Below are 22,952 nucleotides of genomic sequence, written 5' to 3'. Positions count from 1 at the left end.
TCTAAGGCATTTGTAGGCGATTGCTAAGGTGCTGTTAAGTGGTTGCTAGGGTGTTCTGATTGGTTGCTAGGCGAATGCTAAGGGAAAGTCATTGTATAATGATGGTTTGTTCTGTAGACAATATAAAAAAAAATTTTGACCTTAAAATGGTGTTTAAAAATTTTTAACTGCTTTTATTCTTGCCAAAATAAAACAAATAAGACTTTTCCCAAGAAGAAAAAATATTATCAGACATATTGTGAACATTTCCTTGCTCTGTTAAACATCATTTGGGAAATATTTAAAAAAGAAAAGGAAATTCACAATAAGACTAATAATTCTGACTTCAACTATATTATTGTCTGCAACATGGCTAAAACACATTAATCCAGTTAGTAAGAACATAGCCTTACAGCAGTGCTAAATGGTTAGAGAGTAAAAAAAAAAAAACCAAAGACCCTGATACAATAAACATGTCAGTCTTGTCAAGCCAACATAATTCCTTCAAGTTGAACAAATAGCTTCTGTGTACTCACCCTCATGCTGTTGATCTCTGTCTCTTTCAGTATGCTGATCTACTACCTTCAGTCCATCGCTAGATCCCTCAAGTTCACCAACAGCCAGCTGAGACTGCAGCTGCAGACCGTGAGTCACTGCAAACACAACCTCATTAAGACGCATTCATTCATTTAACAGATCCCTGATTTACAAGAAGGTCTTTGGGTTTCATATAATCTCATTTCTCCAGCAGTTTATTTTACAACACCAATTAAATTTTGCCTCCGCAGGAGCGCACGGAAGACAAGAAGAAAGTGTTTCAGCTAGCTGCAGGTACTTTGTCTATAAACTGTCTTCATTAGCAATACAAGGGACTGTTTGAGGCTGTTGAGCAGTAATGTGCGCACAATATACAGCTGAAGGCAAAATTACTGTGAAGTTTTAAAATATTTCTCAAGTGCTGTTTAACAGAGCAGTGTTTCTTAAAGTCTTTGAAAGCCTTCAATTGCTTTTCATTAAATTAAGACCTTACTGTAAGTAATAAGTAAAAGTCTTAGGGTGCTTTCATACCTATACGTTTATTTTGAAACTTGGCACATTTGCCCCCTTAGCTTGGTTCAATTGAGCACACACTACCTGACAAAAGTCGTGTCGCCTATTACGGTTTTAGGAACAACAAATAATAACTTGACTTCTAGTTGATCATTTGGGATCAGCAGTGGTTTATATGAAAGGCAAAGGCCTCTAGATTACTCTTCTTTTACCAAAATAAAATATGATCATGCCTTGATTTTTAATTCTTTAACTAGGACAGTAAGGTCTGACTTTGCTAAGACTAAAGTCTTGTCACTGAACCGAAATAATGTCCAGTATAGATTATAAAGTCATGCTGCAGTGGAAAAAGAATGAATATTGTGTCTGACTCCCATCAGCTTGGAGGACTGCATCCATACATCTCTGCAAAGACTTAAATCACTTATTAATTAAGTCATCTGGAATGGCAAAGAAAGTTGTCACGGTTGCAAATGTGTGTGCACTTCTGAGTGTCTGTTTGGTCACTAGGCTTTGTTTTGTTTTGGTGTTCCATGTTTGTCAGTTACATCAGTGTTGTGTCACGTGCTATGTCGTACCCTGCTATCCTGATTAGTCTGCCAGCTGCGACTCGTTATCTTGGCTATATCTGGACAGTGCGTCTCTTGTCTCTGGTCAGTTTTTTCTGTAACAGGTGAAAATAAGTGCTAGAAGGATCCAATATGCAAGTAAAATACTTTATTGACGTATTCAATATAACGCAGGAACAAAGTCCCAAAACGATAAATAAACAAACAAAAGACATAAGGTATCCCGCTCAAACAGGGACCGAACAGTAGATCAAACAGGGACAGAACAGTAGATCAAACAGGGAGATCAAACAGGGACAGAACAGTAGATCAAACAGGGAAATCAAACAGGGACAGAACAGTAGATCAAACAGGGAGATCAAACAGGGACAGAACAGTAGATCAAACAAGGACAGAACAGTAGATCAAACAAGGACAACAGTAGATCAAACAGGGACAGAACAGTAGATCAAACAGGGACAGAACAGTAGATCAAACAGGGACAGAACAGTAGATCAAACGGGGACAGAACAGTAGATTAAACAGGGACAGAGCAGTAGATCAAACAGGGACAGAGCAGTAGATCAAACAGGGACAGAACAGTAGATCAAACAGGGAGATCAAACAGGGACAGAACAGTAGATCAAACAGGGACAGAACAGTAGATCAAACATAGACAACAGTAGATCAAACAAGGACAACAGTAGATCAAACAGGGACAGAACAGTAAATCAAACGGGGACAGAACAGTAGATCAAACAGGGACAGAACAGTAGATCAAACAGGGACAGAACAGTAGATCAAACAGGGACAGAACAGTAGATCACACGGGGACAGAACAGTAGATCACACGGGGACAGAACAGTAGATCAAACGGGGACAGAACAGTAGATCACATGGGGACAGAACAGTAGATCAAACGAGGACAGAACAGTAGATCAAACAGGCACAGAACAGTAGATCAAACAGGGACAACAGTAGATCAACAGGAACAGAGCAGTAGATCAAACAGGAACAGAGCAGTAGATCAAACAGGGAGATCAAACAGGGACAGAACAGTAGATCAAACAGGGACAGAACAGTAGATCAAACAGGGACAACAGTAGATCAAACAGGGACAACAGTAGATCAAACGGGAACAGAGCAGTAGATCAAACAGGGACAGAATAGTAGATCGAACAGGGAGATCCAACAGGGACAGAACAGTAGATCAAACAGGGACAGAACAGTAGATCACACGGGGACAGAACAGTAGATCACACAGGGACAGAACAGTAGTTCAAACGGGGACAGAACAGTAGATCAAACGGGAAAAGAACAGTAGATCAAACAGGGACAACAGTAGATCAAACGGGGACAGAACAGTAGATCAAACGGGGACAGAACAGTAGATCAAACGGGGACGGGGACAGAACAGTAGATAAAACAGGGACAGAACAGTAGATCAAATGGGGACAGAGTAGTAGATCAAACGGGGACAGAGTAGTAGATCAAACGGGGGCAGAACAGTAGATCAAACAGGGACAACAGTAGATCAAACGGGGACAAAACAGTAGATCAAACAGGGACAACAGTAGATCAAACGGGGACAAAACAGTAGATCAAAGGGGGACAGAACAGTAGATCAAACGGGGACGGGGACAGAACAGTAGATAAAACAGGGACAGAGTAGTAGATCAAACGGGGACAGAACAGTAGATCAAACAGGGACAGAACAGTAGATCAAACAGGGACAGAACAGTAGATCAAACAGGGAGATCAAACAGGGACAGAACAGAACAGTAGATCAAACGGGGACGGGGACAGAACAGTAGATAAAACAGGGACAGAACAGTAGATCAAATGGGGACAGAGTAGTAGATCAAACGGGGACAGAGTAGTAGATCAAACGGGGGCAGAACAGTAGATCAAACAGGGACAACAGTAGATCAAACAGGGACAACAGTAGATCAAACGGGGACAAAACAGTAGATCAAACAGGGACAACAGTAGATCAAACGGGGACAAAACAGTAGATCAAAGGGGGACAGAACAGTAGATCAAACGGGGACGGGGACAGAACAGTAGATAAAACAGGGACAGAGTAGTAGATCAAACGGGGACAGAACAGTAGATCAAACAGGGACAGAACAGTAGATCAAACAGGGACAGAACAGTAGATCAAACAGGGAGATCAAACAGGGACAGAACAGTAGATCAAACAGGGACAGAACAGTCGATCAAACAGGGACAGAACAGTAGATCAAACAGGGACAGAACAGTAGATCAAACAGGGACAGAACCGTAGATTAAACGGGGACAGAACAGTAGATCAAACGGGGACAGAACAGTAGATCAAACAGGGACAACAGTAGATCAAACAGGAACAGAGCAGTAGATGAAACAGTAACAGAAAAGTAGATCAAACAGGAACAGAGCAGTAGATCAAACGGGGACAGAGCAGTAGATCAAACGGGGACAGAACAGTAGATCAAACGGGGACAGAACAGTAGATCAAACAGGAAAAGAGCAGTAGATCAAACAGGAACAGAGCAGTAGATCAGACAGGAAAAAGAAGAAAGCAGTCAAAAGACATCATATTGTTTTGTTTATTTTAAATAACTTTTTTGGGGGCACTTAATAAGCAGAACCACAGATTTGACAGATTATAACAGCTTTAACACCCACTTTTTGTGTTTTGTGTCACAAAAACACTCCGTAATCCACTCAAAACTCTATTGAAACCCATTTTCAATACACCTCTCCGCAAATTACCGGTTATAAACTGTTCCCCTAATTTGACCTGCTTAAAGAAAACACTCTTTCTGAATGTATCAAACAAAACTCCATTACATGCACAGAAGACAGCATGATCTTTTATAGCAAATAAACTAAATGTAACTAAATGTAAATATAATCCCGCTTGCTTTTTGAGCGCTGACAGGCGAGGTCTTACACCCCTATCATTGGTCATTGTCTTTACCTGCTCAACAGAAAGTGCTGCGATTGGCTTTAGAAATGAAAGCGCTGTTCACCGATGAGTGGCGTGGGAAGAACAGCCAAAGTTACAGTCTGTATGCGCATAATATGCGGTTATCACAAGTAATCCATAATAAACACAGTGGAGAAAACTCGCACCTCAGGCACGCTCGATTCTGGATCCACAAGTATCGCTTTAACAGCCAAGAGGAGAGGAAAAGTTACCTCCGAAACAGGCCAGCGGGTCACATGTCCAAAGTGAGAGAGAGTGGTCAAGATTACTCCGTAGTAGTAAAATAGCGGCTCGTGTGCTGTGCCACCTTCATTGTCAGTAAATTACTGTCCAGCAAACTCACAAGCAGTTACTTACTACAATTATCTACCTTTTAAGTAGTAAGAGCGTTCTTTACTCGCCCTTGCCTCCTTCGCCATAGTACTCTACTACGACATCGTGCATAGGAGATAAATGACGTCAGTACGTAATAACCGGTTATGATCTCTTACTGACACAATATCTATAATTTTGACACTTCAAGTAACGAGTAACGATGCAGCACATAAAAAATCTATCAGAGTCAAAGTATTAAACCCATCGAAAATATGTAGTGAAGTAAAAGTGGAAGTAGGAGAAAATAACAATACTCCAGTAGAGTACAGATACTGCCTTTTAGTACTTACTGTAAGTACAGTAGTGAAGTACAGACTGTAACGCCTCATTCACACGGGGCGTCAGCATCAACGCTTCCCTTTCATTTTGAATGGGTGACGTCAGGCATTGCCGAATTGCATTGTTGATCCGTCGGCGCCGCTTTAGAGGCGTTGCTCGCTGCAGAAGTTGGGACTAGCTCAACTTTTCAAGTGCCGATGGAAGTGTCAGCCAATCAGATTTCCTTGAGCGAGAATGACGTCCACTGAAACTTTCTGTCGTACACCGCCATTGGTACCCTTTGGCAGTGGAGACACAAGCCTGATAAAGGTGACCTGTACCGAATCGTACTGTACCGTTCCGCTCAGTGGAAAGGGAACATTGTGTTAACTAGGTTAATTAGGCAAATCACTGTACTGTTTACCAATGGTTTGTTCTGTAGACAATCAGAAAAAAAAATATTACTTAAGGAAGCTGACAATCTTAAAATGGTCTAAAAAATAAGAACTGATTTTATTTTAGCTGAAATAAAACAAATAAGGCTTTGAATTAGGACTTTTAAAACCCTGACAGTGACACAATTTTACCTTGTATAATGTCATAAGTCAGTATCAGCTTGTCGCCTGGTGCCTGGACATTTGAGTGTGTACATTTGTGATTTACAGCCCGTCTGCAGGCACCTGAGGGCGGCGATAAAAACCCAGAACAAGAGAGCGACATAACAAGTGTCGAGTCGTCTGCCCGCTCTGCCTCCCCTCCACGCCGTAATGGCAGCGTCTCCAACTTCGAGTCTCCTATCCGGCCAGCAGACAGCATCCAGACTATAACCCAGTCGGCATCACGGTCTGATGTTCCCAGAGCTGCCGGAGCGACCCGGAGTCCATCGGTTCCCGTGCGGCAGAAACACAAAGCGGAGCACGCAGCCAGTAGGTCTGTTGGGTAAAAAGCTTTATTATTGTTTTGAATTCACTGCTGCTTTAGCTTCCATGCATCTGCAGTTCATAAAGCTTCATATGCTCCATTTCTGCCCATGTAGCGCACACAGAATGTACAGCAGCCCCTCAGTTCCCCAAAGACAAGTACGACAGAGACAAGTGGAGTTCATACCCGTCAGGTTTGGTATACATTCATCACATTTGATTGTGGATAAACAAGTCAGTCATGTTCGTGCACTTCTCTTTCTATTTAAGGTTAAGCTCTGTAAACAGTACAATATGTGGGAAAGATTAGGCAAAGTATAATTAAGTAGATGATTTGGGCTATAATAGATTAATTGCGAAATCAAAGGGGGAGTCGGGGTGACAACAGAGTTGAGAATCAAATAAGCAGTTTTAACAAGGATTGTTAGAGAGGCAATGGTCAAACTTGAACAAAAGGTGTAATCAGGAAAATCCAAAGGCGTAGTCGAGGTCACGTATGGAACAAAATGAACGCCAAAATAATTGAATTAAAAAGCTTGTTGAATAGCACAAACTAAAAAACATAATACACCAAATTAACAAGTTCTTGCATTTTAATGACTTGCATTTCAGAGTTTGTATTTTTAGGTCCTGAAATTTAACATATCTGTTTTTTTAAGCTGTGAATATTACAACTAAAAATATTTCAAACACGTTTTCATACTGTAAATTCAATAATTCATATTTAATTTCCAGTTTTCACGTATAAAATATTCAATACCCTTTAAAAATATGATGTATAATATTCAAGTCAATTTTCAGTTCATTTTATTTAAGTTCAAATATTCGCTTCCATAAATTCAGTGGCTCAAATTCGACTGTTAAAATTCGACATTACATCCTGGAACTGCAGGAAAAGCAATAGATTGCAGATTGAAGATCGCCAGCTGCTTTTTCACCAGCAGGTGAAGATGGAATTATTTAAGATTTTTAACCCAGTAAATAGGCGAGAAAAAAGCTAATAAAAGCAAAAAGTAGCTTTTAATATTCAAATTCTAACAGTCGAATTTGAGCGCCTGAATTTATGGAAAATATTTGAAATAAAATGAACTGAAAATTCACTATTTATCTCCATTCAATATAAATTGAATATTATACATCGTATTTATTCAAAAGTCCCAAATATGCAAGAAAACCTCAATCCTGGCAACACTGCTCAAAATGAGACACCCCTATTTGGTGTAAAATGTTATTAATTTATTTTTTATATACACTCACCGGCCACTTTTATTTAGGTACACCTTACTAGCACCGGGTTGGACCCCCTTTTGCCTTCAGAACCGCCTTCATCCTTCGTGGCATAGCTTCAACAAGCTACTGGAAATATTCCTCAGAGATTTTGGTCCATATTGACATGATAGCATCACACAATTGCTGCAGATTTATCGGCTGCGCATCCATGATGGGAATATCCCATTTCTGGTGACCGTGGAGGCCATTAGAGTACAGTGAACTCAACCAGTCTGAGATGATTCACGCTTTATGACATGGCACGTTATCCTGCTAAATCTAGTCTTCAGAAAATGGGAAAATCCAGCAGTAGATCAGCAGCTTTTGAAATACTCAAACCAACCCATCTGGCACCAACAACCATGCCATCTTCAAGTGCAACGGCCAAGAAACTTAAATCCCCCTTCTTCCCCATTCTGATGCTCGATTTAAACTGCAAGGTCATCTTGATCATGTCTACATGCCTAATTGGATTGAGTTGCTGCCATGTGATTGGCTGATTAGAAATTTGCGTTAACGAGCAGTTGGACAGGTGTACCTAATAAAGTGGCCGGTTAGTGTATATAGGTGGTTAATTAAGCTAGTTTATTGTCTCCTTTAATTAGTTTTATTTATATTTTCTGAAAATAAAATATGGGTGAAATATTGTTTTGTTACTTTGTGTAACAGTGATGTAAAATGAAACATGCTTATTCTGTAACATTCTTATTCATTTTTGTTTTGATGTTCCCAAACCACTTTTCATCATTGGCACAACCAAATTATTAAAAAAGTAAATACTGTAAATTAATATGTCCCAAAGTATCAGTAAAGAAAACACAAAAAACACTGTCACTGTAACTGATAAATATGTTCATATACTGATACATAAGCACTTAATTATATTGTATACTGTTGTAATTTACTGAAGTAATTTTTTCAAACTATTAAAATGCCATGAAACTTTTCTTGATACATAAAATGGATACATAAAGTAAACTTCTGTCAGCATTACATAACCAAAAGTACATCCACTTAAGAAATTAGTCCCAGTTTAGATAGGGTTACTTTTTTCTAAGTAATTAATGTTAAGTGCTTTACCAAAAAGTACATTTTATATTGCAGCTTGTAAACCTATCAGAACACTGTCTGACTTTAGTGGAATTGTGTACGTGCATTTCTGAAAATGTGCTTTTTCCTCCCTGGTAAACATTCCTACAGTTAATTCTTCTGAGAGCACTCAACTATTCCACAACTGCAAACATTACACTACCTGACAGAAGTCTCGTCGTCAATCTTAATTGTAAGAGCAACAAATAATAACTTGACTTCTAGTTGATCATTTAGAAAAGTGGCAGAAGGTAGAATCATCTGTTGAACTGCATCCCAATCATCACAAATACTGTAGAAGACCTACTGAAACCCACATAGACCTAGATTAATCCAATGGATCTTGATGAAGTCTGGGAGTCCTGCAATAATGCTTTCTTTGCCATTCCATATGACTTTATTAATAAGTGATTTGAGTCATTGCAGAGATGTATGGATGCAGTCCTCCAAGCTGATGGGAGTCAGACACAATATTCATTCTGTTTCCACTGCAGCATGACTTTATATTCTATACTGGACATTATTTCTGGAAAGACTTTTGTCTAAGCAAAGTCAGACCTTACTGTCCTAAGTAAATCATTAAAAATCAAGGCATGATAATATTTTATTTTGGCCTTAATCTAGAGGCCTTTGCCTTTTATATAAGCCACTTCTGATACCAAGTGATCAACTAGAAGTCAATTTATTATGTCGTTTCTAAAAATTTAGTAGGCGACAAGACTTTTGTCAGGTAGTGTAAAGCATAATCTAGGGTGCTTTCACACTAGCACTTTTGGTCCGCACCCGGATTCATTTGACGTTATAGTGCCGTACGTTTAGCTAGTGTGAATGTGTCTTCTGAACTTGGATGCGCACCCACAACCATACACGAGTCTGTGTGAAAGAGGTGCACACAATGCAATCGTACCAAAAAACGTAAGCAAACCGCCAACAGTACAACAAACTATCATTTTTAATATTGTTCGTGTGTGTGTGTGTGTGTGTGTGTGTGTGTGTGTGTGTGTGTGTGTGTGTGTGTGTGTGTGTGTGTGTGTGTGTGTGTGTGTGTGTGTGTGTGTGTGTCTGTCTGTCTGTCTGTCTGTGTCTGTCTGTCTGTCTGTGTCTGTGTATCAAGTGTACCTTGGTGACAGGCGGGACTGAGCCAGGAAAAACACACTGATGATAATGTCTGCTTGTCTGCTCCAAAAACAGCTTCTGCGGACATCGCTTTATGTTCTGAACGTTTATAATATTTGTGTGGCAGATGGACGCGAGTCGCTTCCAAAAACTAAAAGATTCAGCAAAAGCAGAACAACCGCGATGTGCGGACGTCAGTTCCATTTTGCTTTTGTATCCTTCACCTAGCATCAGCCGTACACAAAACAGCAGCTCAATGACATAAGCAAACCTGGGTTCAAAAGGAAAAAAGACCGTGTGAACTTAAACCAACCGAGAAGGTGGCAAGGGGGGGGCAATCAAACTCCAGGCAATCGAACTAAGTGTGCAAGCACCCCTAGAGGCCTTTGCCTCTCATATAAGCCACTTCTGATACCAAAGGATCAACTAGAAGTCAAGTTATTATTTGTTGTCCCTAAAACTTGGATAGATGACAAGACTTTTGTCGGGTAGTGTAATTTTTTAGTTTTTTTTTTTTTATGAAACTTGGTTTTATTTAGCAATTAATTCTAGCTATTTGTTGGTTGTGAATATCCATTTTTATCTGCTAATAGTATTGAATGTACATTTACATGCTGTTCATAGAGCTTTCCCTAAAAGAAGTCTTTTAAAAAGCCCTTTTTCTTTTACTTTCAGAAATATGTCATCAGCTTACGTTTCATCTTTGGCTTTACCTTTTGATTTCATAAAATTCATTGACTTCATACTAATTGCTGCTTGTCTGATACTTAAAAAAAATCACCGTCAAGTTTATTTACTTGAATGGCATTCCAACCGTGTATTATTTTCTTTGTTTCAAAGCAACCTCTTATATGAAGAATGTATGTATATTTTATGGTTGTTTTAGTCCTTGACTGTGTAAATCATTATCCAGTTTTTGTGTAAAGTCTGCATTTTGTTTCTCAAAAAAAATCTTTAATGACCGTGACCTGGAATTGGACTTTAAACATATACATTACAAGATAATTTAAGAGGTAAAGTTAAAGAAATCAGTTTTTATAAATTCGTTAATAAAACCATTAAAATGTTTAAAATGTGTTGGAAAATAATCTTCTTTCAGTTAAACAGAAATTGGGAGAAAAATGTAAGGGCGCTAAAAATTTTGACTTCAACTGCATATAAACATAAATATTTATGTCACTTGTTGCATTCTCTGATGTCCAGGCATTCTGGGTACATGGGCAGCACCAGCGGTTCCAGCCGATCCAAGTCCTACCACAACATGGCCTACAACCCATGCACGCGATATACCGAAAACATCCACTCTGATCCACTGTTTCGGAAAACCCTTCGACCGATGCACACCGAGCCCAGCGTGATCACGGCTCAGAGTTACGTGGGCCGGCGCGCACACACAACACGCTACGTCATCGTCAACGAACACGATGCTCGCAAGAAAATCATGCGCACCAATACACGCATACCGAGGCATTACCGCTTACCGGACGAACCAGAGATCGTAGAGCTATATCCTCGCAACGTAAAATGCTACATTCCTCGTACTCCTCACCGAAGCCACCAGCCGCATCTCAGTGAGGAAGAAGAGGAGGATGAAGAAGATCCCAAGACCAGCACGAGGAGGGGATCAAGCCGTCCTAAGTCCCTGTCGGACATTCGTCCGACACCACGATTCTACATTGGCGATAGTGTAAACAGTCAATTGTCAATGGAGCATGGTATATATGGTGATGAAGAGGAATACGGTCAGGAAGACGATTGGGTAAACTTGCATCCTTGCTCTCAAACTAACGTCCGAGGTCCAGAGTCGACTCACAGATACGGTGAAACCTACGTCAAGCCCAAGACCAAGCATAAAGTGGAGCCGTCGCTGACCGAGTCAGATTCGGCATCATTGGCGTCTAGCAGCGACCAACAAAACAGCAGCACAGACCAGTACATCCAGGTCATTCACAACAAGGAGAAGTACCTGAAGCCCAGCGCAAAGATGACCAAGAAGAAAGCCAAGAATAGTGTCACACTCAATGTGTCTGATGGTAACGATCTCGTCTGCTCCAATGTTTAGAGTGGAAAAGCGGTGATAATGACTCGGTTTGGGAACTCTAATGAACTGTCTGATATAAAATCCTGATATATGGCCAGTTTATACTTCTATGTCAAGTCCAGGCAGTAGGTTTGGTGTAATGAAATAAAGTCCCCTCCGGAATCGGGTCGTTATTAGAAGGGATACAGCCACAGTCAGAAGTTAACAAAAATTAGGAATTAAATCCAGGTCATGCACAACAAAGAGGAGTACCTGAAGCGCAGTTCAAATGACCAAAAAGAAAGCCAAGAACAGTGTTAAACTCGATGTCTGATGTTAACGATCTTGTCTGCTCCAATGTTTAGAGTGGAAAAATGGTACGCGATAATGACTCTGTTTGGAAAATCGAATGAACTTAAAGCTTTATATAGAGTCAATTTATACTTCTTTGTTGAGACCATGCGGAATGGCTGGTTGATGACAAATTGAGTCACTCCTGATCGGGTTGTTGTTAGAAGGGATACAGGCACAGACAGAAATTTACAAGAATTAGGAATCAAATCCAGGTTAATCACAACACAGAGAAATACCTGAAGCCCAGTGCAAAGGCGGCCAAAAAGAAAGCCAAGTACAGTGTTAAACTCAATGTCTAGAGTGAAAAATGAGAGATAATGATTCTGTTTAGGAAACTGTCAAAAACTGTCGAAAGTTTGATATAGAGACAATTTATACTTCTTTGTTGAGACCATGCGGAATGGCCGGTTGATGACAAATTGAGTCCCTCCTGATCAGGTTGATGTTAGAAGGGATACAGGCACAGAGAGAAGTTTACAAGAATTAGGAAATCAATTTAGGTCAATCACAACAAAGAGAAATACCTGAAGCTCAGTGCAAAGGCGGCCAAAAAGAAAGCCAAGAACAGTGTTAAACTCAATGTCTGATGGTAATGATCTTGTCTGCTCCAATGTTTAGAGTGTAAAAACGGTGAGCGATAATGACTCTGTTTGGGAAATCTAATGAACTGAAAGCTTGGTATAGAGCAGGGATCACCAATTTATACTTCTTTGTCTTGTCCAGGCAGTAGGTTCTTGTGATGACAAATCGAGTCCCTCATGGAATAAAGTTGTTGCTAAAAAGGATACAATTGCGGACAGAAGTATGTGAGGATTGGGAATTAAAACCAGGTCATTCACAACAAAGAGAAGCACCTAAAGCCCAGAGCTAAGATGGCCAAAACAAAAGCCAAGAACACTGTAAACTCAATGTGTCTGATGGTAACGATCTTGTCTGCTTCGATGTTATGCAGTTATGACTCTGTTTGGGAAATCTAATGAACTGTCTAATGCAGTGGTCACCAAACTTGTTCCTGGAGGGCCAGTGTCCTGCAGATTTTCGCTTCAACCCTAATCAAACACACCTGAACAAGCTAATCAAGGTCTTACTAGGTATACTTGAAACACCCAGGCAGGTGTGTTGAGGCAAGTTGGAGCTAAACCCTGCAGGGACACCGGCCCTCCAGGACCGAGATTGGTGACCCCTGGTCTAATGCATAGGTCTCAAACTCAATTCCTAGAGGGTCACAGCTCTGCACAGTTTTGCTCCAACCCTAATCAAATACACCAGATTTAGGTGTTCATACATGTAGAGGTGTACACAGCTGAATCAAGGTTTTCAAGAGAAGTCTTGAACACCTTGATTAGTTAGAGCTAAACTGTGCAGAGCTGTGACCCTCCAGGGATTGAGTTTGAGACGTATGGTCTAATGAAAGCCTGATATAGGGCCAATTTTTACTTTTGTGTCAAGTCCATGCAGTAGGAAGCTACAAATTCTACCTATTAAAAACTCGAGTGAACCAACAAGATCATTCCGTGTCCTAGGTGGACCCGATTTCTAAGGGAGGACTTGTTTTGTTATGACACTGGTGTAGTCTTTGTACAGTCACAGAATGTGATGTGCACCCTTTAAAAAATTGTAACGATGCAGGCTGTAAAGTCTGTGATTGGTCCGTTTGGTAGCAGTGTCAGTGTGAGCGGGGCCGAGCACTGCCAGAGCAGAGTGAGTGCTTAACAAGTGTTGAGTCCAATGGACAAGCTTCAGATACTTTTTTGTGTGTTAATTTAATGATTAAAGATTTATACTTCTACATTGAGTGATCACCATACCCCTGTGCCATACCTTGCATAAAGTCAATGCCATTGAGAGTTACTTAAGAAGTAGCTCAAACACACTAATTTTGGGAAGAAATCCCAAAATTCCCCATATCCCTACGCTTTCAAGCTAAAGAGAATTGGGACACCCCTACCCCTTCACATGAATGCACAAAACGAGGGGTAGGGGTAAGAGGAAGGGCTAAGGGGTAGAATTGGGCCTTGGCCTCACTCTGCTTCCATGACTCTTGGCCCCACCCACACACAAAGCCGACCAATCACAAACCTTGCACTCTGTAATGTCACATGTAGGTACATTTTTTTAAAGGTGGGTGTCAGGGTCTGTCGTGGTGCAATGAGGAGAATGGAACTGTTAGAAGGTTAAACTAGACCTACTGCGTGGACTCGATACAGATATTAGAGTTTAGATAATTAGATATTACCCTCCAAAATAAAAATTAATCATCTGAAACTATTGAAAATTGTCAGCATAACAAGCTCTTTTTAACGTCTAAAAATCAATCGAAGTGATGAAACTGGACGTCTTGAGCCAAGAGGATCCCAATAGCTACGTCCTCTCTTACCTCAAGAATAAGGTCAATAGGAAAGGAGAAAAACTCAAAGTGGTTTGGAACAAGTAAAAAGTGAGTAAATGATTGCAGAATTTTCATTTTTAGCTGAACTACCCCTTTAAGTAGTAAGCATTTTAAGGCCTCACATGCGTACAGCAGCACAAAGTCTGTTTAAAAAGGTAGATATCCTACCTTTTTTTTCCTGCCTAGGGGTCGTGACACACCAAGCCAGCATTGGGCATACTGAATCCATGTTGGAGCCATCGTTGTGAGAGAGAAACGATTGACTGTTCACTTTGGCAAATAAGTCGGTGCACAAATATACAAGTGGAAATGATGAAAGCAAGCAAAGAGGCACAGACAATTGTTATGCCACTTGATCTTATCTGAGCATTATTGAGATGCACCTGGTGCTTTTGTTATCACTACATTCTTCTGTTATATTTAATCATTTATTGGACATGGACTTTTTTTGTGCCACAGCTTTAAGATATATTCTTTTTGCCAAATTGTTATGCAGAATTATGTGCATATATATATATATATATATATATATATATATATATATATATATATATACCATCACTGCAGCACTGTGTCATCTTGAATATATCATTACTTATAGTGCATTTTGGAAAGGGATGCACATAAGGGATGCACCTGCCTGTAATTATCAAGTGGTGTTCAGGTCCTAATTACTTGGTTCAGGTGTGTTTGATATGGGTAGCAACTGAAATCTGCAGGAAGGTAGATATCCAGGAACAGGATTGAGCACCCCTGGTTTAGGGCATTCTATTTGCACCCATTCAGATGTTTGCCAGTAGTAGACATTTGTGTAGCATAATCAGTGAACTACATCCGAGTGAATGAAAGTTAGCAAGTGAAGGGCATAAAAATATGGACTGGAATGCAGCCTAGAAAGCTATAATCAGGTGTTTTTGATTAGGGGTGAAGCTAAACTCTGCAGGGATTAGGGCATAGGGATGTGTCCTTCTGAACAGAATAAACTGATTGACACCATATAATTTTCTTGCGCAAAGGATCACGGGGGATCACAGTGTTCATCATTTATACCAAGAGTGCTCAAACTTGGTCCTGAAAGGCCGGTGTCCTGCCAAGTTGAGTTCAAACCCCAATCAGATACACCTGGGCTAACTAATCAATCCCTTACTAGGCTTTCTAGAAACATCTGTGCAGGTGTGTTGAGGCAAGTTAAAGCTAGAATCTGCAGAACACCGGCCCTCCAGGAACGAGTTTGGGCACTCGTTATTTAAACGATTTAAAATCCGAAGGGCCCTTTTAAGTGTCCAGTTATAATCACTTTCTATTTGCAACGACACTTCAAGATGGCAGCCATGATTGCTTCCACTCTAAATTGCCCTCTGGAGGGCGATATATCCCATTTGGACTGCACTAAGAGTGTTTCAAATCAGTTGCTACACTTGAGCTGCGTCCCAAATCGCATACTTATGCACTATTCTACGCCATTTTGTAGTATAAATAGTGTAAGTAGTGTGTTCACACTGAAAACTCTAAAAATAATAAGTGCACTTTAATTACCCGGATGATGCACTCATTCAGCCGCTAAAATGAAGTGTGTAATGATGGACACTTCATGCACTCAAATACCGCAGGTTTGCTTACGTAGCGGAAAGGGCGGAGCTATCGGACGCACATGTTGAATAACTTTATTTATTTAGGATGGTGAAAGCAAAATTCTCCTATGAGAGTGATTATAGCGCCTCCTGATGGTGAATGCGGCAATACTCACGGCAGGTATTATCTGATAATTCGGTCGTTTATTTCACTGATTTGGCAACCGTCAAACGTCATCAGGGAAACGGTTTGAATTTCCGCTTAGTAAAAACCCATTAGTGTGCCATTTGGGACGACACCACATACATATACTATCCTGTTGAGTGTGTAAGTGCATAAGTACATAGTGCATGAGTGCATAGTGCATAGTGTGCCATTTGGGACGCAGCTTTGGTTTTATGGTAGTAGAATCTTCAGTACAAGGCAGCTGATAGGTAGACAGCAAGGCAACTTGTAGGTTTTGGAACGAAGAGATTGTTCAGGATAATACATGCAGGTTTGTGAAATAAATGTAGCAGCTTTGCCTTGTAAAGCACAAAGAAATGGACAGTCAATACAAGTGTACTTTGCATGTGTCTGTAGATTTAAATTAAATTACTATATTTGGACATTTGTAGACATGGATATCTGATTTAAGGCTGTAACTATTCAGTACATTCAAGTGTCAACAATGGAAAAAAAAAACATGTTGAAAATTTTCCCCTCAAAGTCTGTGCGGTTTGTGGCCTTGATGATATTGCTAATTAATAATAATAACAGCTATTATATCAATGTCCGTTTTCTAGACTGATTGACCCATTGTTTTAGGTGTATAAGACCTCAATGTATCAACAAGTGCCACGGGTTTCAATTTTGTTTTGCCTGTATATGTGTGTGGTTTATGAGCAATATCACACCAGTAGAAGTGGCTGTGACAATATACAGCCATATCGCACTACTACGATTGTGATATTGCATTTATACAACAGTTTGACAGGTTAATCAAATGTATAAAAAAAGAAAATCAAATACGGACAGTCTCAAAATCCTTTTTTATGAAGAACTACTTTATTGCGGCATTCATTGATATCTGCAGCTGACCATCAGCACAACAGAAACCGTTGCTACTTTACCAACGTCACTTTAAAACTAGTATTTCAATGATTCTCTAGCGTAATGTCTGAAGTGATGACAAAACAGGTGATTTTGATCACATTTAAAAAAAAAATAAATAAATATATATATATATATATATATATATATATATATATATATATATATATATATATATATATATATATATATATATATATATATACAGTTGAAGTCAGAATTAATAGCCTCCCCATTTAATTTTTTTTTTCTTTTTTAAATATTTCCCAAATGATGTTTAACAGAGTAAAGAAATTTTCACAGTATGTCTGATAATATTTTTTTCTTCTGGAGAAAGTCTTATTTGTTTTATTTCAGCTAGAATAAAAGCAGTTTTTAATTTTTTAAACACCATTTTTATAATTCTGGCTTTAACTGTGTGTGTGTGTGTGTGTGTGTGTGTGTGTGTGTGTGTGTGTGTGTGTGTGTGTGTGTGTGTGTGTGTGTGTGTGTGTGTATATATATATATATATATACATATCATATATACATAATTTGAGCACAGTAAAACCCCAAAACCCAAAAATGAAGAGAACTCAAACCAACTGAGTACTGTGAAACCCAATAAGTTAAGGCTACTCAAACCGTTTGAGGAAACCGATTGCAACTATGAATCTATGAGTACTGTAAACTTACTAAATTTAAGTTCAAGTGATGAGGTATTTAATTAACTCATTACCTTTAACACTGAGTTCAAAACTCTTTTCAAATGAGTAGAATTATCTTTTAGTATATTTTGAGTTAACTACACTCATTTCATTTGATAAAGTTGACTGTTAGGTTTTACAGTGTGTGTGTATATATATATATATATATATATATATATATATATATATATATATATATATATATATATATATATATATATATATATGTATATATATGAGCAATATCACACTCGTAGCAGTGCGATATGGCTGTATATCGGCACTGGTGGGAGGCGTGCGTGCCCCCACCAGTGCCGATATACAGCCATATCGCACTGCTACGAGTGTGATATTGCGTTTATACAACAGTTTGACAACATAATTGTGTATATTACAAAAAATCAAACAAGGAGAGTCTCAAAAACCCTTTTGTACGAGGAACTACTTTCTTCCGGATCCAAATCATAAGCTGATAGTTAAACAGCTGAGCAAGCATCTTTTAAACTTTAGATCTGTAGTGTCTGATTTTTGCTGGTTGTATGTGGGCGGAGTAGCACACAAAGGGTAAAGAGGCTGTACGGGTGCTGATATTACTTAAATATATCACGACTATCAGCCAATCAGATTCGAGAACCAGACAGAATTGTTGTGTGTGTATGTGTGTGTGTGTGTGTGTATATATATATATATATATATATATATATATATATATATATATATATATATATATATATAAAATATTAAGATGAAAGTAATCCCTAAATGAACAGCAAATTTTCGTTGTTAACATCAACATTTCTTTATTATACAAAAAGCAATTAGAATGCTGAAAATGCCATAATGGGTTTGACATCGACGTGTAAAACCTAAATAAATAAATTACCTCAATCTATATTTGGCCCAAATGGGTTATAAATATTCTTGTGTTGTAATATAAAGAAGCATTTCCATAAAAAGTGATGCAGAATTTTGGTAAATATTTCATGCACATTCTTTGGCACAAGCGCCATTAGTGTTATTGATGATCACTGACTTTCTTTACAGTCGGGTTATTTGAATTGCTTTTCATAATCAATGACATTTCTAAATAAGTTTAGATTTATTTAGACTTCATCTTTACTAATTTAGATATAAATAAATGTTAACAAAACTTGTTTTATATGAGATATCAACACTTTATCAAAGAACAGCTCAATCATTGCACCAAAACAACACAATTATTTTGGTGACATTTAGAATAATGGACTATTAGTTAACATGTTTATTAACATTATGTACGAATAATATTGTAAAGCATTTATTAATCATGGTTCAACATTAACTAATGCATTATTACAATCCAAAGTTGTGCTAGTTACATTAGTTAATGCACAGTGAGGTAACTAATAATGTTAACAATAATAAATAATTGAATAAATACCGTAATAAATGTATTTCTGATTGTTTGTTCATGTTAGTAAATACAGTAGCCTAATTATGAACCATCCCTGCTGGAAAATCCAGCTTAAACCAGCCTAGGCTGGTTGTCTGGTTTTAGCTGGTTGACCAGCCTGGTTTTAGAGGGGTTTTGGCCATTTCCAGGCTGGTTTCCAACCATTTCCAGCCTGGTCTTAGCTGGTCAGGCTGAAAAATGACCAGCTAAAACCAGCTTGGTTTAAGCTGTACATAGCTGGTTTTAGCTGGGCTCCCAGCCCTGCTAGGCTGGTCAAGCTGGTTTTAGCTGGTCATCTCCCAGCCTGACCAGATTATTTCTAAAAAAAATAGAAAAAGAAATAAGAAATCCCACTATAATCGTCTAATTGTAATGTTTGGATCAACCAATATTGTAATAGCAAGTCTATTTGTGTTTAATAAAGCCCACAAGAATAGGGACACGTAAATACTGTAACAGGCTCAGAAAACTCAAATTCCCAGAATGCAGCATTCAGAAGAATGAGTTCAGAGTAAGGAAGTGGCCTTTTACATATATATTTGTTTTATTTATGCGGCATTAGACGGGTAGTTGTCTCTCTTTCGTCATTGTTTTGATAGCGTGTGTGTAACTGAAGCGTTCCGTTTATCTGCACAACTGTACATCGATTATAAATCTGTCGCAGCCGGTCAGTCACGATGATAACAGTGACTGTGACCATCTGAAACTAATGAATGAACTGAAAACATCTGACCTGTTATAGCAGAAACTGGCCGATTTACTGCAGCCACCGTCAGTGTGTGGATGCTGGACGTACTTGAACATCGATTAAAGGTACATTGTTTAATGTGACGATATTTAGGTTACAGTGCTCGTTAGCGAAACAACGCTTTGAATGCATGTGCTGCTAGAGGACAAATCACATACAATACAGTAAAAAACTACACACTCTCCATCGACATGGATTACATAAACACTGCCAGATCTGTCGAAGATCGTCTTCTGAGCTATAGAAAAGACGAGTCCGGGTGGAAAACATGCAAGAAAACTGTAAGTATTACAAATAAGTGTGTCTTTTTCTCATCTTTTGCATTTGTTTGTCGATAAACAAAGATTTTGGGCTTTTTTTCTAGAATGATGTTGTGGTGTATTGGAGACCCTCTTGTGAATTCGCGGGAAATGTGTAAGTATACATTTGTTTAATGACTCGGATCACCGTGACGTCATATGTGCCGACTTCTCGTCGTCTTAGTGTATACTGCAGAGTGGACTCTAGTTAGTGTAAATCCGGTTACATATTAGCCTATCATGCACTCTTTTACATGGTGAGACTGAGGTCTTATCAGAATATGAAAAAACAAATCAGTGTCGAATTTTAATTCTTTTGGCTTCATTGGTTAATCCAGTATACATTGGTTTAGGTTTGCTGAACTCTGAATTGTGTAATTGGTGTAAAATTACAATCTCCAGATTAGTCTGCAGTTACATGTATGACCTGTTTTTTATAACCACTTGAATTTGTAGACAAAAGATAAACTTTTGAATTATAATGACCTAAAGATGTGTACTTGAAGACAAACGTATACACTCACCGGCCACTTTATTAGGTACACCTGTCCAACTGCTTGTTAATGCAATTTCTATTCAGCCAATCTCATGGCAGCAGCTCAATCCATTTGGTCATGTAGACATGGTCAAGACGATCTGCTGCAGCTCAAACCGAGCATCAGAATGGGGAGAAAAAGTGATTTAAGTGACTTTAAACGTGGCATGGTTGTTGGTGCCAGACGGGCTGGTCTGAGTATTTCAGAAACTGCTGATCTACTGAGATTTTCACGTACAACCATCTCTAGAGTTTACAGAGAATGGTCCGAAAAAGAGAAAATATCCAGTGAGCGGCAGTTCTGTGAGTGCAAATACCTTGTTGATGCCAGAGCTCAGAGGAGAATGGCGCGACTTGTTCGAGTCAACCTTGAGGCGGATGGGCTACAGCAGCACAAAACCCCACCACATGCCACTCCTGTCAGCTAAGAACAGGAAACTGAGGCTACAGTTTGCACAGGCTCACTAAAATCTTACAACTGAAGATCAGAAACCGTTGCCTGGCCTGATGAGTCTCTATTTCTGCTGCTACATTCTAATGGTGGGGTCAGAATTTGGCGTCAACAGCATGAAACAATCCTGCCTTGTATCAACATTTCAGGCTGGTGGTGGTGATGTAATGGTGTGGCGGATATTTGCCGGCAGCTATCTCTCTGCAACTCTCACATGGTTGCCCACTGAAGCTAAGCAGAGCTGTGCCCGGTCAGTACCTAGATGGGAGACCACATAGGAAAGCCAGGTTGCTGCCGGAAGTGGTGTTAGTGAGGCCAGCAGGGGGCGCCCAACCTGTGGTCTGTGTGGGTCCTAACACCCCAGAATAGTGATGGGTACTCTATACTACTGATCAGCGAATGCCATCTTTCTGATATAACTTAAAACCGAGGTCTCGACTCCCTGTGGTCGTTAAAAATCCAGGATGTCCTTCGAAAAAAAGTGTAGGGGTTTAACCCTGGCATCCTGGCCAAAAATCTGCCCACTGGCCTCTGTCCATCATGGCCTCCTAATAATCCCCCGTCGCTTTATCCAGGTGGATGCTGCACAATGGTGGTGGATGAGGAGACCCCCCCCCCCCCCCCCCCAATTGTGTAAAGCCCAGAAAAGCGCTATATAAATGAAAGGAATTATTATTATTATATTTTCTTGGCACACTTTGGGCCCATTAGTATCAATTGAGCATTGTGTAAACACCACAGCCCACCTGAGTATTGTTGCTGACCATGTCCATCCCTTTATGACCGCAGTGTACCCATCTTCTGATGGCTACCTACAGCAGGATAACACACCATGTCATTAAGCGCAAATCATTTCAGACTGGTTTTTTTTAACATGACAATGAGTTTACTGTAGTCAAATGGCCTCCACAGTCACCAGAACTCAATCCAATAGAGCACCTTTGGGATGTGGTGGAACGGGAGATTCGCACCATGGATGTGCAGCCGACAAATCTGTGTGATGCTATCATGTCAATATGAACCAAAATCTCTGAGGAATATTTCCAGTATCTTGTTGAATCTATGTCACAGGACTTAGGCAGTTCTTGGGGCAAAAGGTCCAACCTGGTAGTAGAAAGGTGTACCTAATAAAGTGACCAGTGAGTGTATACACACATGTATGTATATATCACATGTATGTATAATCATACATGCATACTATCACTCATTTTTATGAATTAAAAACGTTTTGCTCTAGTATTTAAACCCCCCAAAAAATGTTTTTAGTTGTCCATTTTTTTTCACAAATAAAGTAACTAAGTAGTTATTTATTAAAGTAGTTATTAAAGTAATTATTCATTTGCACTTTTAAACAAAATTGTGAATGGTCCTTACAGATTTCCTTGAAAACTTTTCTATGAATGTGAATATTGATTTTTATTTATTTTTACAAATAAATTAACGAGGAGGATGGGGGGATACGTCCCCCTCACTTTTAGAGACAGACCATTCAGAAACAGTTGATTAGTAATTAAATGAATGTAAACCTTTGGATCTCATACAGCTTTAAAATGTCTGCTATGCCCCTGGACTACTTGAAGTTCACTAGCCCATCTAGAGGCTGTGTACACTAGGCAGCTGAAGAGAATCACGTATTAAATTTTAAGTGACATTGCTCATCCCCCACACTCAGAGTTTCAGCTCCTTCCTTCTGGTCGCAGGTTTCTAGTATTAAGCTGTAGAACGAAACGATACAAAAATAGTTTCATACCAGCAGCCATTAGACATTTAAATAAGGCTTAGACTAAAGCAGAGATGTT

General features: G+C 39.3%; 3 protein-coding genes across 14 annotated transcripts in view; 2 read left to right on the top strand and 1 right to left on the bottom strand.

The window, feature by feature from the left end:
* The window catches only part of tmc3 (transmembrane channel like 3), an 86,049-nt gene extending 72,311 nt beyond the window's left edge, over positions 1-13,738 (top strand). For 6 of the 12 annotated variants that reach the window (XM_073908090.1, XM_073908085.1, XM_073908084.1 and 3 more), the window contains 5 exons: positions 546-624; positions 768-810; positions 5,847-6,111; positions 6,218-6,295; positions 10,779-13,738. In XM_073908090.1, coding sequence (XP_073764191.1) covers positions 546-624; positions 768-810; positions 5,847-6,111; positions 6,218-6,295; positions 10,779-11,637 — 1,324 coding nt within the window. In that variant the 3' untranslated portion in view covers positions 11,638-13,738. Of the gene's footprint in view, positions 1-545; positions 625-767; positions 811-5,846; positions 6,121-6,217; positions 6,296-10,778 lie in introns of all 12 variants that reach the window. The other 6 variants (XM_073908083.1, XM_068222540.2, XM_073908079.1 and 3 more) reach the window with 1 other exon arrangement.
* Positions 1-22,952, bottom strand: part of cemip (cell migration inducing hyaluronidase 1) — a 1,140,081-nt gene that overhangs the window by 516,946 nt on the left and 600,183 nt on the right. The window lies entirely within an intron of this gene.
* Positions 19,601-22,952, top strand: part of stard5 (StAR related lipid transfer domain containing 5) — a 17,773-nt gene continuing 14,421 nt past the window's right edge. The window contains exons 1-2 of the mRNA XM_073908091.1: positions 19,601-20,149; positions 20,233-20,282. Of these exons, the coding sequence (XP_073764192.1) occupies positions 20,060-20,149; positions 20,233-20,282 (140 nt within the window). The 5' untranslated portion in view covers positions 19,601-20,059. The remainder of the gene's footprint in view (positions 20,150-20,232; positions 20,283-22,952) is intronic.

Source organism: Danio rerio, chromosome 7 (assembly GCF_049306965.1).
Source record: "Danio rerio strain Tuebingen ecotype United States chromosome 7, GRCz12tu, whole genome shotgun sequence".
Classification (NCBI taxonomy): domain Eukaryota; kingdom Metazoa; phylum Chordata; class Actinopteri; order Cypriniformes; family Danionidae; genus Danio; species Danio rerio.
The sequence above is the reverse complement of the archived record's forward strand: the minus strand, read 5'-3'. Positions and strand labels throughout refer to the sequence as shown.